At 48.2% G+C, this 13778-nt stretch overlaps 1 protein-coding gene across 2 annotated transcripts in view; it reads left to right on the forward strand.

Moving 5' to 3' along the window:
- Positions 1–13778, forward strand: part of PODXL2 (podocalyxin like 2) — a 33475-nt gene that overhangs the window by 5658 nt on the left and 14039 nt on the right. For both annotated transcript variants that reach the window (XM_064453756.1, XM_064453757.1), the window contains exon 2: positions 5234–5527. In XM_064453756.1, the coding sequence (XP_064309826.1) occupies positions 5234–5527 (294 nt within the window). The remainder of the gene's footprint in view (positions 1–5233; positions 5528–13778) is intronic.

Here is a 13778-nt window from a genome sequence, read left to right on the forward strand (position 1 = left end):
CTGACCCAGCTGTCCTAGGAAATAACATTGTTGGTAACTCCTGGGTTTGGGGTGGGCTAGAAAGGAAGGTCAACAGTAGCAGGGCCAGATGGACACTGTTGCAGCTGCTGCTTTGGCAATACTGAGATGCTCTGACCGCCCACCCTGGTACCCATTGTGTAAGCTGCACTTGGGTGGTGTTGTACTGGCTCTGCCAGTTGGTGGGGAGAGACAGGTAAGTCAGAGCATGTGTTTAGGGGAGGGGTCTTCCCTTCAGCAGGCTGAGCACACTGCTTCTGTGGCAGCGTGGTGTAGCCACAGCACCCAGGAAGGAGAGGTGAAATTGACCTTCAGTTGGGTAAACTGAAGGGCACCCCAGCCCCTCGATAGGTCAAGTCGATATGATGACATCTTAAGGGATGTTTGTGTGTTTCCTTGGAGAGGAAATTGCGGTTTACTTGTTAATTAAAAGGCAAGAAAATTTTGAAGGCTGTTTGACACAGTCACAGCCAGATTCCATTTCATCTCCCCAAATCCCTCCTCTCATTTCAGCTGGATACAGAAACAACTTATTTCCTCTTTCTCTTCTTCTCCTATTCAGTAGGTCAGCTGGGAGCTTTTAAACAGTTGCCCTGTCCTGTGGAGAGGTGGCTTGCCTTGTGGCAAAGGGATAAAGTGGTTCTTGGGCAGCTAATGTAGAAAATTCTTTGGGGTTCATTTAGAACTGTTTAGACATGGGAAACTGCTCATATTCACAACAGTTTGGGAGAGAGATAGCATATGTTCTTCCCTCAGATTTATTTTTTTTTCCTGCTGTTGAGTGAAACTCCTCAATCTGCATTGTCCGGGGCTGTTGCAGCAAATCGCCTGCTAAGCTGAACAGAGCAAGCTTCTCCACTTTGACTTGGAATTGTTTTCTGAGGATCCAGTGGGGTCAGCCACTAGCAAACTCATTTCATCCGTGTATCCTCCTGGCTGGCCTTGGAAAGGTAATGCTGCAGTATTATTCCCTGTTGTTGAAATCACCCATTCTGCTCCTTGCAGAGGTGAAGCATCTTTTGCAAGGTCATCATTACCTCCATGTGTCACCTTTGTGGATGCTAGCAGCTGGAGAGCTCACAGCCAGTGTGGGAGCTCCCATGCTGGTTTTGGTGCTCTCTCTCTGCCTTTGTTCCCTCTCCCCCCTCCACCTACCTCTCCCACTGTCTCTCCTTTCTTGCCCCTCCTCTGTCTGATCTGGGGAGGGTTTTCCCTCCCAAGCTCACAGCCCTGCCGTTTTCCCCAAAGGCTGGCTGCCCTCTTTAGCATGCAGAGCCTCATCTCCTCCAGGTTACGCAGAGGTGCTGCAAAAATAGAAATGAGACACAAACACCCCATTGAAGCAGCTGGCGAGCCCTGGCTCCGTTCCCTGCTCCCTCCCATCTACAGTTCCAGGGCTTTATTCATTTCTGTTTCTTTATTCCTATCGCTTGATCTGCCTTTTAGAATACAAAATTGTGAGACTGATGGCTGGTAGAAGTCATCTAATCCCTGTTCCCCATCCTAGGAGGAAAATAACTAGCCACTGACACCCTGGGAGTTATATTTCCTTTCAGCTGTGTTCCTCTGCTCTTCCAGCTCAGCTCGTGCTTTGATTCTTTCTTTGCCTTGGAGTTGACAGCTGCATTGAGCTTCTTTATGAGGTGATTGGAAGAGAGAGGGAAGGTGGCAAATCTTGGGTCTGCTGTTTGGCATCCCAAGCCTTTGGGTTTTTGCTGCTGGTGCAAAAGGTATGAAGTGGTGTCAGGATGTTGTCTGGAGAGGTACTGATTTGTACACTGGTGCAACAGTGCTGTTAGCCCTGTGGCATTCAGGCTGGTGCTGGCATGGGGGGTCCCCCCAGGCCAGCCTCTGCATTCCATGCCTGTGCATCAGGCCCCAAGGTGTCCTACTCCAAATCCACCCCAGGAGAAATCTGGCTTGCTCAGGGTGTGCCTATTAATGACTCATTCTTAGGGATGAGGTGGTGTAGTTTTATCTTGGGCTGAGGAGAGCAGAGCTTCCCAGTAAACAAGATAATGCAGCTTAGAGGGTTTTAACTGGGTAAACACTTCAGAGTTAAGTGAGGGTAAACAAACTCCTGGGATCTGAGCTTCCCTCATGGATGGGATTAGCTCTTTGGGTGCTCAGGTTCAACTACCATGAGAGGTCTGTTGTAGAGGTGGTGAGATGGGCTGTGGATGAGCTGTTGAGGCAGCCCAAACAGGGTGTAACTGATGGAAGAAGAAAGGCCTGATCCAGTCTTTGGAGCTGGCTTAGAGTTACGTTTTGAGGCTTTGCCTAGCTGGCTGGGAGACCAGCTGGGAAGATGTGTATTGTAGTGTGGCTAGAAAGCCAAGGCCCCATGTCAGCCATGTCTCTGCTAATGGGAGCTGGGGGAAACTGAGGCATTGGGGTGGGTAAAGAGCTATGTAGGGTCCAGGCAGTCAGTTGCAGTCCCAACTACAGCAAATTTTCCACACGGCCTTGGACCTGCTGTGCTCTCTCCCCATCCTTCTGCTCCCCTTTTCTGGACAACTTTGGCAATAATGTTCCCTTCAGCCCCCTCACTGCTCTCTGTCATGTTTGCTTAAACTGTAAGCTCCTCAAGACAAGTGCTCTCTCCACTGGGCTGCATGAGGCTCAGCAGTGTTCTCTGTTAGTGATGTAGGTGTCTTGTGTCAGTCTGGGGAAGCCCAGTCTAGGCACCATCATGTTGAAGCCTCCTGGTAAGCACCACTGAATTGGCACAGGGGCTGGCCTGGCCAGGTCTCTCCAGATCTGGGCTCATGCATGAGAGATGTGCAAACTCTCATTTCCAGCTGTGGACTTTGCTGTGCGTGCACAGCTCAGAGGGAGCTGACCCATCCCCAGGGATGCCCAGAAGCACTTTGGCTGGCTCCGTGATTCTGCAGTAGCTTTCTTCCCCTTTGATTACTCTGCCTCTGCCGTTCACTTTTTGTTGCTGTGCTGGCCTCAGCCGATCTTGCCTTAGATCAATAGAACAAACTAAACAGGATTGAGAAGTGCTGTAAGCCTGGCCCAAGTATATATGGGAAAGAGTAACCAATATTGGATTTTGTGCAGTTCAGAGAACTGTGGAGGAAGGTGGAGAGGGTCAGAGCAGGCAGAAGGCTTGAGAAACACATTTCTGGCTTCCAGTGTTCCCAGGACAGGTTTAGTAATCAGACTGGCAAGTGAGCAGCAACTCCCAAACTTTTTGTGGTAGCAAGCTAACATTTTCAGTGAAAGCACCAGGGCCAGCCCATCTGCCATTGTCCTATGGCTCATCTTGGCGCTTGCCCTCATTTGAATTTGTCCTTCTGGGATGTGGAGTATTGGGACATACATAGTGGTAGGAAGGAACCTCGGGAAGTTGCCTAGTCTGTGCCCTTGCCTGAAGGCAGTTCAGCTCTGCTTAAATCATTTCAGGCCACGTGTATCCAGATCTGCATGCAGCATCCAGGTGATGTCTCAGCAGTCCTTTGTAAAATCTCTCTATTTCTAATACTTCAGGACTGTGCAAGCATTTTCACACCTGCATTACAGTGATATCTCAGAGCTGTTGCTAATAAAGAAATTTTTCCTCTTAAGACATTTCTAATGGGTAGTTTCCTGTCTTGTATCAGAAATGCTTGGTGCTAGTTCTCAATGTAGTAATTTATCACTTTGTGCTATTCCTTTTCATAATATTTCTGTTATTTCCATTCTCAAGATCACCTAGCTGTACCTACAGTCTTTCTGTGCAGTGAGGATGTTTCCTCGCTTTGTGTCCTTGTTCCTAATTTTTGTTCCAAGGTCACTTAGGAAAATGTTAAAAAGCAGCAGATCCAAGGACAGACCTTGAGGAATTCCACTAATAGCCTCCCTCCGGCACAAGCCTCTGTCATTTTTTGTATAACAGTTGCCTTACAGTTACCCTGCTAATCAGTGTCTTTTCTTGCCTCTCTTATAATTCTGCATGAGGCACTGTATCAGATATTTTACTGGAGTCCAGATGGATTAGATCTGCTGCATTTCTCTTGCCTAGAAAATCAGTTATCAAAGAAAAATACCAAATTAGTCTTCATTTCAGCTTATTCAATTAGTTCAGTTCAGTGACTGGTTCATTAAGGATTGAGAAATTGAGTATGAGCTGAGAAAGCGGGAAAACTTGTCCTTTTTTCTTCTAATCTATGAATAAAAATCAGCTGTGAGAGGATGAGATCTTCTAGTTTTAATGTGCTGAAGAAGGGAGGGCTAGGAAGCAATTGGTTCAGTTCACCCAAATTAGTTACTTTGCTTGCTTAACAAAACTGTTTTAAATGTAAAACATGTTTTGGTAATCTCATTTTTTTCTGTATGTCTCCATACTTGTGGTATTTATCGGTTGAATAAAGCCAGGTTCCAGGTGCTGTTTTCTTGCATTTTGATTGAAGTTCAGTATGCATGCGAATGTACCTTGACACAAAATAGCAATTACAGTCTCATCTAGGAATCAAGAAGTGTCAGTCAAACCTTCTAATAGATAAAATGGAAATAAGGATATAATTGTTGAAAGAAAAGTGTAAAATGCAACCCGCTTCCCTGCTTAGCGTTAGGTACATGTTTGCTGTTGGTATATTTTAATTCTTACCTGTGACAGTTAGCCCTTCTTTATGAAAACAAAAAATGTGAATGCACAATGAAGTTCAAATTGATGACTTAAAAATAGATTTCCAGACTGCTGATTTAAAACATGATTAGTATTGGTGATGTAAATAATTTTGGTTTAAATCAGTCCCCCTGCATATAATATAGCTGCAGATCAGGAACACTAGGGTGAAATCTTGCCTGGGTGAGAGTCACATAGGAAACTGTCATTGACTTCACAGGGTCAGAATTTCACGGCTTAAGTATGAGACATTCCACCTCCTCTCCAGGATAGGCAACTAACAAGTCACCCCATCCTTTCATAGAGGCAAAAAACCTCAGAGAGGGTGAACCATTGTTGCCCCCTTGAAGAGAGGTGCCCCAGGAGGATGGCTGCTTGGCACTGACTCCTCCTGTATGTGAATGCTCCTCTGCATGTTTGTGGATGTTTCCCAAAATACCCTGATTTTCCTCATCAGCTGAGAGCGCAGCCCATCCAAAGGGCAGGTTACCCCAAAGGCAGGTGTGTGCAGCAGGTTGGTTTGGCAGGAGCAGGCTGCAAGGAGAAGACAGGCCCAATGGGTGTCAGTCCTATCTCTGACACAGGTTTATTGTCATTATACAGGGATCTTGTGCCTCTGCCTTGCCTCTTCAGAGGAGCCAACTGCTGATGGCCTGACATCAACTTCCCTGCTGGAGTTTGCCATGATGTCCCACCTGGAGGCCATGAATTCCCATGAGCAAACCATCCCAGAGGCTGCGGAGCCTGATCTTGCCCCTAGCTCTCTGCATGCTGCCCCAGGATCGGGCTTTGCCAGTGAGGAGAATGAGGAATCCAAGATCTTACAGCCCCCGCAGTACTTCTGGGAAGATGGGGGAGAGCTCAACGACTCCAGCCTGGACTTGGGACCTGCAACAGGTAGGTTATTTTTACCCCATTCTTCCTCCCCACTCTGCAGGGACGCTGGGGAGGTGGAAGGATGTTGGGATCTGTCTTCCTGCTTTGACTTGACTCTTGCTAAGAGGGCCTGAGATTAAATGTCAGCTCTATTTTCTCACCTCAGTGCCTGATGTGTCCCCGGTGAACCCTGAGCAAGCACAGGCTTTAGAAACCAAGTTATAGCTGAGTCTTTATTCCTGAGCTGCTATGAGCTGGGAGAAGTATTGCCTCCACCTAGTTTCTCATTGCCTTGTGCCCTTCTTCCTCCCTCCCCTTCCCCCTTTTATGCTCTCTTATCTCTCCCTTCTTTCTGTTGCTGTCAATTAAGCACAACCTCAAGTTCTCAAGACCCTAGCTTGGAGATCAAGGCCATCTTGGGGTTTGAGTCAAAGCTGGGTTTCCTGGGTCAAATTCGGGATTCCTCAGTCTGTGACTTCAGTGGGGTTTTGGCCTGAGAGAAGACAGCAGGTTTTTCTCCCTTGGGGAGCTGTCCTGTTGCCTTCCCTGACCTGCCTGCTTCCTGAGGAGTTGTGGCCAAAATGAGTTTCCTTAGCATTTGAGCTTGCTTTCCTTTGTGGAGTGTTTTCGGAGACCATTGAGTCCCCTCAGTGGTCTCCCCATGAGCCCCTCACTGGCTTTGAGATGCTCTCAGGGAGAAGGATGGGAGGAAGGAGGAGGAATGTTGTAGGTTTTCCAGTATCTTAGATTATTTCACATGCTCCTGCTCTTCAGCGTCATGTGGAGAATGTATTAAGTGTTACCCGGGGTCCAGACTTCAGCCTTATCCCTTCTACCTTATCCGCTATCACTGCCTCCCTCTCAGCAGGTCTGACTGAGGTCTGCAATTAGAAAGCACAAGTCTTGTTTTATCTTCACTCCTATTTCTGTGACCTTAAAAAAAGACCTCTGTTCACACAGGGCTGAGGGCTGCTGCAGTGCTATGGCTCAGACTGCCCGCTGGGGCACAGTGCACGCTACATGGGGCAAGGGCCATCCCAGCTTAGGTCTCCAAAGCCCTTTGCTCACTAACATTGCTGCTAAACTCATCTGGCCATGCTCTTGCTGCCCTGCGGCTCATGTGGTCCCCAGGGCACTTGCAGGCCTGGCTGTGGGGAAGCTGTGCAGATGCTGCCTCTGCAGTGATGCTGGGGGGCAGATGGTGCGTGTTCCTACGAGCACATCCTTGGGACATGCTCTGGCTTAGCGGCTCTCACACACTGGCAGTGTGCTCAGCGGCGCTTTTATTTGGGTGCCAGCAGGCACCTGCATGTACTCATAGATCTGGACGTGACTTGGAGAACAGCATGTGCTTGTGCATTGAAAGCGAGATGCAGTGGGTACCAAACCCAGACTTGCCTCTCGCACGTGCCTTGCCCCATTTGTATGCAGAACACGTTCCTCTCTCCTTCTGTTCTTGCCTGCAGTGCTTTCCTCCATGAACAGATGTGCTCTTTCAGCTGTCCTTTATGCGTAATTTGCCCTATCCACTGCCCAGCTAACCACTTCCGTGCTTCCAAGCACTGCTGTTTCCACTGGCCATTGCTGTGTCCAGAGCATGTGTCTTGGTGGCATTTCAGAACCTTGGTTAATAGAACAGTTTGAATTATTCAAGAGCTGGGAGCGCGTTTCTGCTTAAAATTTAATTAGAAACCTGCTGTGTGTCATTTTACAATAAAGGATATTGTAATAGCATCCCTAAGTTGGGCAGCCTTCTCCTGTCATGCAAAGCCTGTGCATGAGAGGTGCACACAACCAATGGATCTTATGTTCTGTATGTGTGACAGATGCCATGTGATACTTTGTGGAACTGTGTGATGACATCTGTTAGGTAATTTTCAATGTACAAATCCATTAACCAGTTTCAAACAGCTGCTGTTTAAGAAAAGTTTATTGTATAAGTTTTCCTTTTGTGGGATTTCTCTCCAAATGACAATAAAGTGTAGCCTGGCATAGTTGGTAGCTCTGTCCTAGGCACAGATTTGAGGCCCTGTATCAATGAAGGCTCAAAACAGAATTGTTGTACCACTGGAGAGAGAAAATTCCCTACTGTGAAAGGAGACCTGTGCTGGCTTCTTTCGATGTTTGGTGTAAATATACTGGGCCTGGAATTGGTGGTCTTGTTGCAGATAGGCCAGATCTCCTGAGATTTCAAAGCTGTGTTAGTCATCTCCTTTTTTTTTTTTTTTTTTAACAACATGTCCTTCTGAAGTCTGTGTGGAGAGACTTCTGCCTTTGTGCAACTTTGAGGCTGCAAGAGATAAAAAGTAATAAAAATCTGCAGCTGCTGCTCTTTTTAAGTGCACTTGAACATCCTTTAAAATATTTCTGGAAAACATGTGGCAACTAGGGCCACCTGTTAGTCCATTAGAAAGTGAGAACAAACTCCCACTGGCACGGCACAGCTCAGCCTGGGGCTCTGATTCTCCTGAATAATGTGCTTTTGCTGATTTATGCCATGGAACAGTAAGTCTATATTGACATCAGTGAGTGCCAGCCTGTGGAAGGACCCTGAGATTTGTCTCGTTCCGAGTGTGCATGGAAGTGTGCGCTTGCATGTGTGCTAACCCATGCACAGCTGCTACCCAGTGGAGCTGCATCTGGAAGAGATGGATTAAGTCTGATGGGAACGTGGATGCCATATCCTTACGGGAAGAAGCAGCATGTGACTTATACTTCAGCCAAGAGGCAAGTCAGGGGAGTTGTGAACCTGTTACTTTTGCATCTCACTGCCTGCAGGCTTCTAGGGAACTCCAAAGCTTCTCAGGTTGTAGCTTGGGTTTGGCTGCTTTGTTTCACCTTTGGTATCAAATTGGCCTGAGGCACAGGTCAGTCCTGAGGATAGAGTGGACCTGCAGGGATTTGCGTCTGGCCCTTCTTGTCTTCCTTTCCCTTCTTCCCACCTTCCCCATCTTGTTTTGCCTGGAAGCTTCCAATCCCCCATGTTTCCTGTTGTCACACTGGATTTCCTGGGCAACAGACACAACAACTTTTCTAGCTTTAGGGGCTGCAGGTCCCTTTGAGTCCCTGATCTTTAGTGAAAGAGTTATATGGTGGCATATCTATCCTGGAGTGCTCCCTGGTTTGCACCTCTCTGTGTTCTCCTTTGGCTCAGAACACAGTGCCCCATGTGTTTCACTTCTAGTGAAGGCTTTAGGTTGAAGCAGCCTAATCCTTAATTGCTGGGAAGTGTGGGCTTCCAAAAACTATTGCAAGACTTGTGAATGTCTGGTGGATGAAGGCACTTAGTCCCCCTCTTCCCTTGCCTAACCGGTGAGCCTCCAAGGATTGCAGTGCATCATCACATCTCCCAGTGTGATGGTGGGCTGGCATGAAGCTCGCTTCATTACAGCCAGGGTCTGCTCTTTTAGCTCCAAGGTTGTGCCTTTGAAGACCAAGGCATGACTGTGCTGGGAGCTATAAAATCTAGACTTTATAGGTTGGTGATTCACTAGGATGGCACGAGGTGCTTTGGGCGGGGGCAAATTGTAATCTTTTCATAGTAATTAGCAGAAGGGGTTCCCAGGAGGGCTAGGATGAGGAATAGCAGGACAGATGAGTTAGAAGGACTGTATTCAAAGAAAAATAAGTTTTCTGACCAGCTAATGGGATAAAATATCTTCCATCCCCAACTCCTCTCTGATAGTGAGGTTCGCTTCCTTCCATGATGAATCACTTGCCTCTGGCCAGAGAGATCCCAGTATCTCTCAGCCTTACTGAAGTCTGCTGCCTCTTCATCCAGACTGACAGCAAATCTGCAGTTCTTAATACCATCTTCAACCCAAGCATTAATGAAATGAAGCACCTGGTAAAGACTGTCTACATAAGAAGCTTAGCACTGAGCAGCCCCCTGCCTGAGCTCAGCTACCAGGATGTCTCTTGTTTATGGCCTGGTTTAGTGTACACTGACATGTTACGTGATCTATCTTGGGACAAGCCATCTCGACTAAGACACCGCAGACAAAGGCTGACCTGTGACAAAGAGGGTTTCTCTGTGCATAGTGTTATTCTGGTGCAGCTATCCCTGACCAACTCTGTTTGGGTGAGGGTGGCTTATTGTTGTCTTAATGCAGCTCATACATGGAGCAGGAAAAAGACATGGGGCTCTTTGGGAACAGCTGTAGCACTTGGTGCCCAGTCTCTACCTGAAGCAAGTTCCAAGCATAATGAGACCTAACCACTTTCCTACCCTGGGTCTCCCTTAATTATGATCTCTTTTTGTGTGTGTGGACCTGTCCTGGAGTTGCAGATACTAACTTCTCCTATCTCTTCTGGAAGATAAGGATATTAGCCCCAGCTGGCTCAATTCCAGCACCAGTAATTATATTTTGCCTCTCTGAAATCCCCCTGCAGTTTCAATCAGATGGAGTATGCCTTTTTGCAGTAAACCTCACTGCTCTATACTGCTTGCTGTTCTCCGTATGCTACCTCAGAGCTGGCTGGGTTTTAAGCAGCGAGTAGAGTGCACCTTGCACTTCCTGAAGTTGGCAGGTGCTTTAGTGTGAATGGTGCTATCAGGCTGCGTCGTTGTGGTGGGAGCCCAGGAGTGTTCTTGTCTTTATTACAGTGCATTCTAGTTATCAGTAATTCAATCACTGGTTAACATGATCTTCCAGTTTAATCCAATAAAGACCTTATGGGCAGGTTATGTGTGCTAAAAACAATGAGGGTCACCCTTTTTCTGAGCTGTCACAGTTGCTTTAAACAGTTAGGGCAGTAATGGAGACCAGCTCTTCTGAATGGAGAAGCAGAAATGTAATGAATTAAGTGTCTGGCAGGGGAATCATGCTTTGGCACAGTGCCAAGTGTTGGCCCATCTGGTGTCAGGGAAATTTCGGTATTGACTGCAGGGGAAGCAGGATGTCACCTAAATGGTGGCTTTTGCAGAGGTTTGGAGCTCATGCTCACCTCTCCCAGGGCAAATCGTCTCCCCAGGCAAAGAAAATTATCTCTGTGACTCAGACCTAGGTCTGCTGGGAGCTGCAAAGGGCAGGTCTTTGAGTAGCTGGAGGGCTGTGCAAGATCTTTTCTTTAGAAAATAGTGCCTGAGGGTCTTTGCAAGAGATCTTGGAAGATAAAAACTGGAGGGGGCTGTGGGAGGCGAAGACAGCTGGATGCTGCAATGTGAATAATATCACTACTGACAGAAAGCATTAAGGGGTGTAGCTAAGGATGTGGTGGCAAGGAGGTGAGGTGGAGGTGTGGAATTTCATATCGGTGAACCAGACTCCCAAGGGTATGGTATGAATGAGAAGCTCTAGGAGAGAACGTGACATGGAGCTGTGGCTGCCTGCTAACACTTGTCAAGTCTATCCCTGCTAGACTGTTTGGCTAGAGATGCTGGGACAGTGTTGTGGCTCCAGTGAGCTGTCCCCCTCAGTGATCAGGCTGGCTCCATCACAGCTTGGCTGCTCTTGTTCGTGGCTGGAAGGGGTATGTGGCACATGCAACCTCTGCGTGTGGCCACAAGTTCCTCTTGTCCTCCAAAGTACTGCTAATCTGGGTGGAAGACTTACAAAGCAGACCTTGGCCTGGAAGGAGCTGATGGTATGTGCAGTTACTACCTCCTTTCACAGGCACCCTTTGCTTTGGCAGTGCTCTGCTTCCTCACTGAAGTTTGAACTGATAAACTAGCCAGATGAATCTGGTACTGCAGCCAGCTCCATAATACCTGTCTCCTTCAACAGAAAACTTTGCCCCACTTCTGCAGCAGGAGCACAGGTCACTTGAGTCTCTGTCTGGCCTGCCTGTTCAGCGGTTGCTGTTTCTCACCACAAAAGCTAGTGGGAATGGGAGTGGATAGCACTGGCATAGGTAGGTGGGAAGGTCTGTGGGTGCACTTCCATGTTCCCAAGGCATGGGAGCCAGGTAGAGAGAGTCTACTGAAGGGAGAGCGCAACCAGGTGGGCCAGTGGGTTGCAGCATCTAGAAGACCACTTGCTGAAGGGGAACTGTTAGCCAAATGTTGGAAGGAGCCGCTAAAAATGGTTGATACTCTTTGAGTTCCCTTAGGGCTGGGGAGAAGGAGAATGAAGGCAAATGCTGAGAAGACTCTTCCAGTGGAGAAGCTCTTAGCTCTGCATTACACAGATAAGTGACAGAAACCAGCTTGAAGGAGCCTTGGGAAGAAGGTGCAGGAACCAGCTTAGTGGCTGGGATCATACCAAGGAGACGGATGGATGCAAAAATTCCTTCAAATCATAGAAGAAAAGAAAATTTGAGCGCCTTGGAGACCTGATCTTGAGAAGTGGACAGACACCCTTGGTAGTGAGACAGTAGGAGATGATTCCGGACAGGAACTGAGTGTCTAGCTGGAAAGTCTGGAAGGAAGGATTGACGCACTGAAGCTCTGAACCTGGAAAGTGATTGAACCCCTTTGGGAACTGGGTTGTATGGGGAGCTCCTTGTTTTAAGGGACACAAACCAGCTCAGCTCTGACCAAAATGCCTCGAGTTTCACTGTTGTCCATGCAAATCTGAATATCAGCCCTTGCAAGATTTGAGGGGAGTGGAGGTTTTAATCAATGGGGTCTTATGAACCAGTCAGGAGAAGGATGCTCCCAACTTAGCATGCAGGGTAGTGGAGAGACTGGTGGCAAGTGGGAACGTTAATGCAATCAGCAGCGAGTGTGCAGATTCCCGTGTCTGCTTCTGCCTTGTTGATTTGTTGGCCCAGAGAAGCGTCTCAGGTTTCTATCTTTGGCTGCCTTGTAAGACAGAAGCCTGCTGGGAGAGAGTGCAATGGGTTCTCCCTGAGCTTCCATTGCCCTGGAGAGATGGCAGAGGCGGCAGTCCCTCTGGCATCCTTAGATCTTGTTGGTTGGTGGAAAGGTGGCATAGCTGCACTACATGGGGCTTTACCCCATGGGAGCTAGCTGATCTGTGACAGAGCACCTTAAGGAAAGGATGAATGTATGACTTCAAAGGAGAGCTGACAGGCCAAGAGCATTTCTAGCTCCTGTGGGGTAAATGTCACCCTGCTTTTTCCTGGTTTGTTTTTCTGCTGTGCCCATCTGCCAGTTCTTGCTTTCCTCCAGGTGGGAAGAGGGGCAGGGAAGAGAGGAGGTGCAGAGGAGTCGAGAATAGCTGAGAGTGTCTTTAGGCAAAGGAGATGGCAGTTTGGATCACTGACTCTTGCAAATAACATCACATCTGACAGGGCCTTTTTTTAAGGGGCAAACCCCTGAATTTTTACCCACAGCACATCAGGGCAGACAGGCTTCCTGCAGAGGTTAGTGATCTTGGTGTAAACCCTGAGTATCCCCGCAGCAAGAGGAGCATTGGAGCCCTGGGAGATGCACTAAACCTTCACCATCTGTCTGAAGAGAGTCCCAACCTAATGTCCTCAATCCCATGGTCTATGGCTATTCCTACCATTAACTACCACCCACCCAGTAAGGCAGCAATTGTGTCTGCAGACACTGGGAAGTGTATCTGTTGGTATGGGCCTTTGGGAAGACCAGTGCCAGGCTGTGGAGGGGAGATGGCTTTTGTTTGTGCTGCAGCTGATTGTTCTTACCAGCCTCCTTGGCCTCTGAGGGAGCATCACTAGGTAGACTGTTGGGTAGCAGTAATCTTTTAATTCTAAAGCTCCTTGGGTAGAATCTCAGCCAGGATGGGCGCTCTCTATTGAAACACAGTGGCAAAGCAGACATTGCTTCTGCCTGCAGTGGTCAGTAGGTCTCAGTGGCCTGTTTGCAGCCAGAACTGGGAGACAGTCACCACATAACAACCCCCAGGGTCAGCAGCTGGATCACACTCATCTTTGGGCAGCATCTGGAGGGAGCTGCTGACAGCATGAAGGGAATGATTTGTGCATTAGGGAAGCTACTTCCCACCTGAACAGGAGCATCTTTGCATCTCCTGCTCAGGGTGGAGGGAGCAGCGTCGTTCTTTGCTCGGGAGGAATGGGGAGGAGCATGCAGGAGCAGCATTGAGCAGTCCTGGTTGCCAGGGAATATCCAAGGCAATGGATGTGTTTGCTGATATGGCCCTCCCTGCCTGGGAGCTCAAACCTGCCCTGCTCTGGCAGCAGCAAGTAATGGATTGGAGTCAGGGATGCATGGAGATTCCTTGTGCAGGTCTCCTCAGTAAGGCATCCAGACAGCTGCTGCCTACTATGCTCAGTGGAGCATCTGCTTTGGCAGGCAGGAGAGGAGATGGGGGCCTTGGGGATTTCACTCACTTAATGGTAACCATAGACAGGGCAGGGCGCTCCTTTCTGGCTGCGGAGG

Source organism: Phalacrocorax carbo, chromosome 6 (genome assembly GCF_963921805.1).
Source record: "Phalacrocorax carbo chromosome 6, bPhaCar2.1, whole genome shotgun sequence".
Lineage (NCBI taxonomy): Eukaryota > Metazoa > Chordata > Aves > Suliformes > Phalacrocoracidae > Phalacrocorax > Phalacrocorax carbo.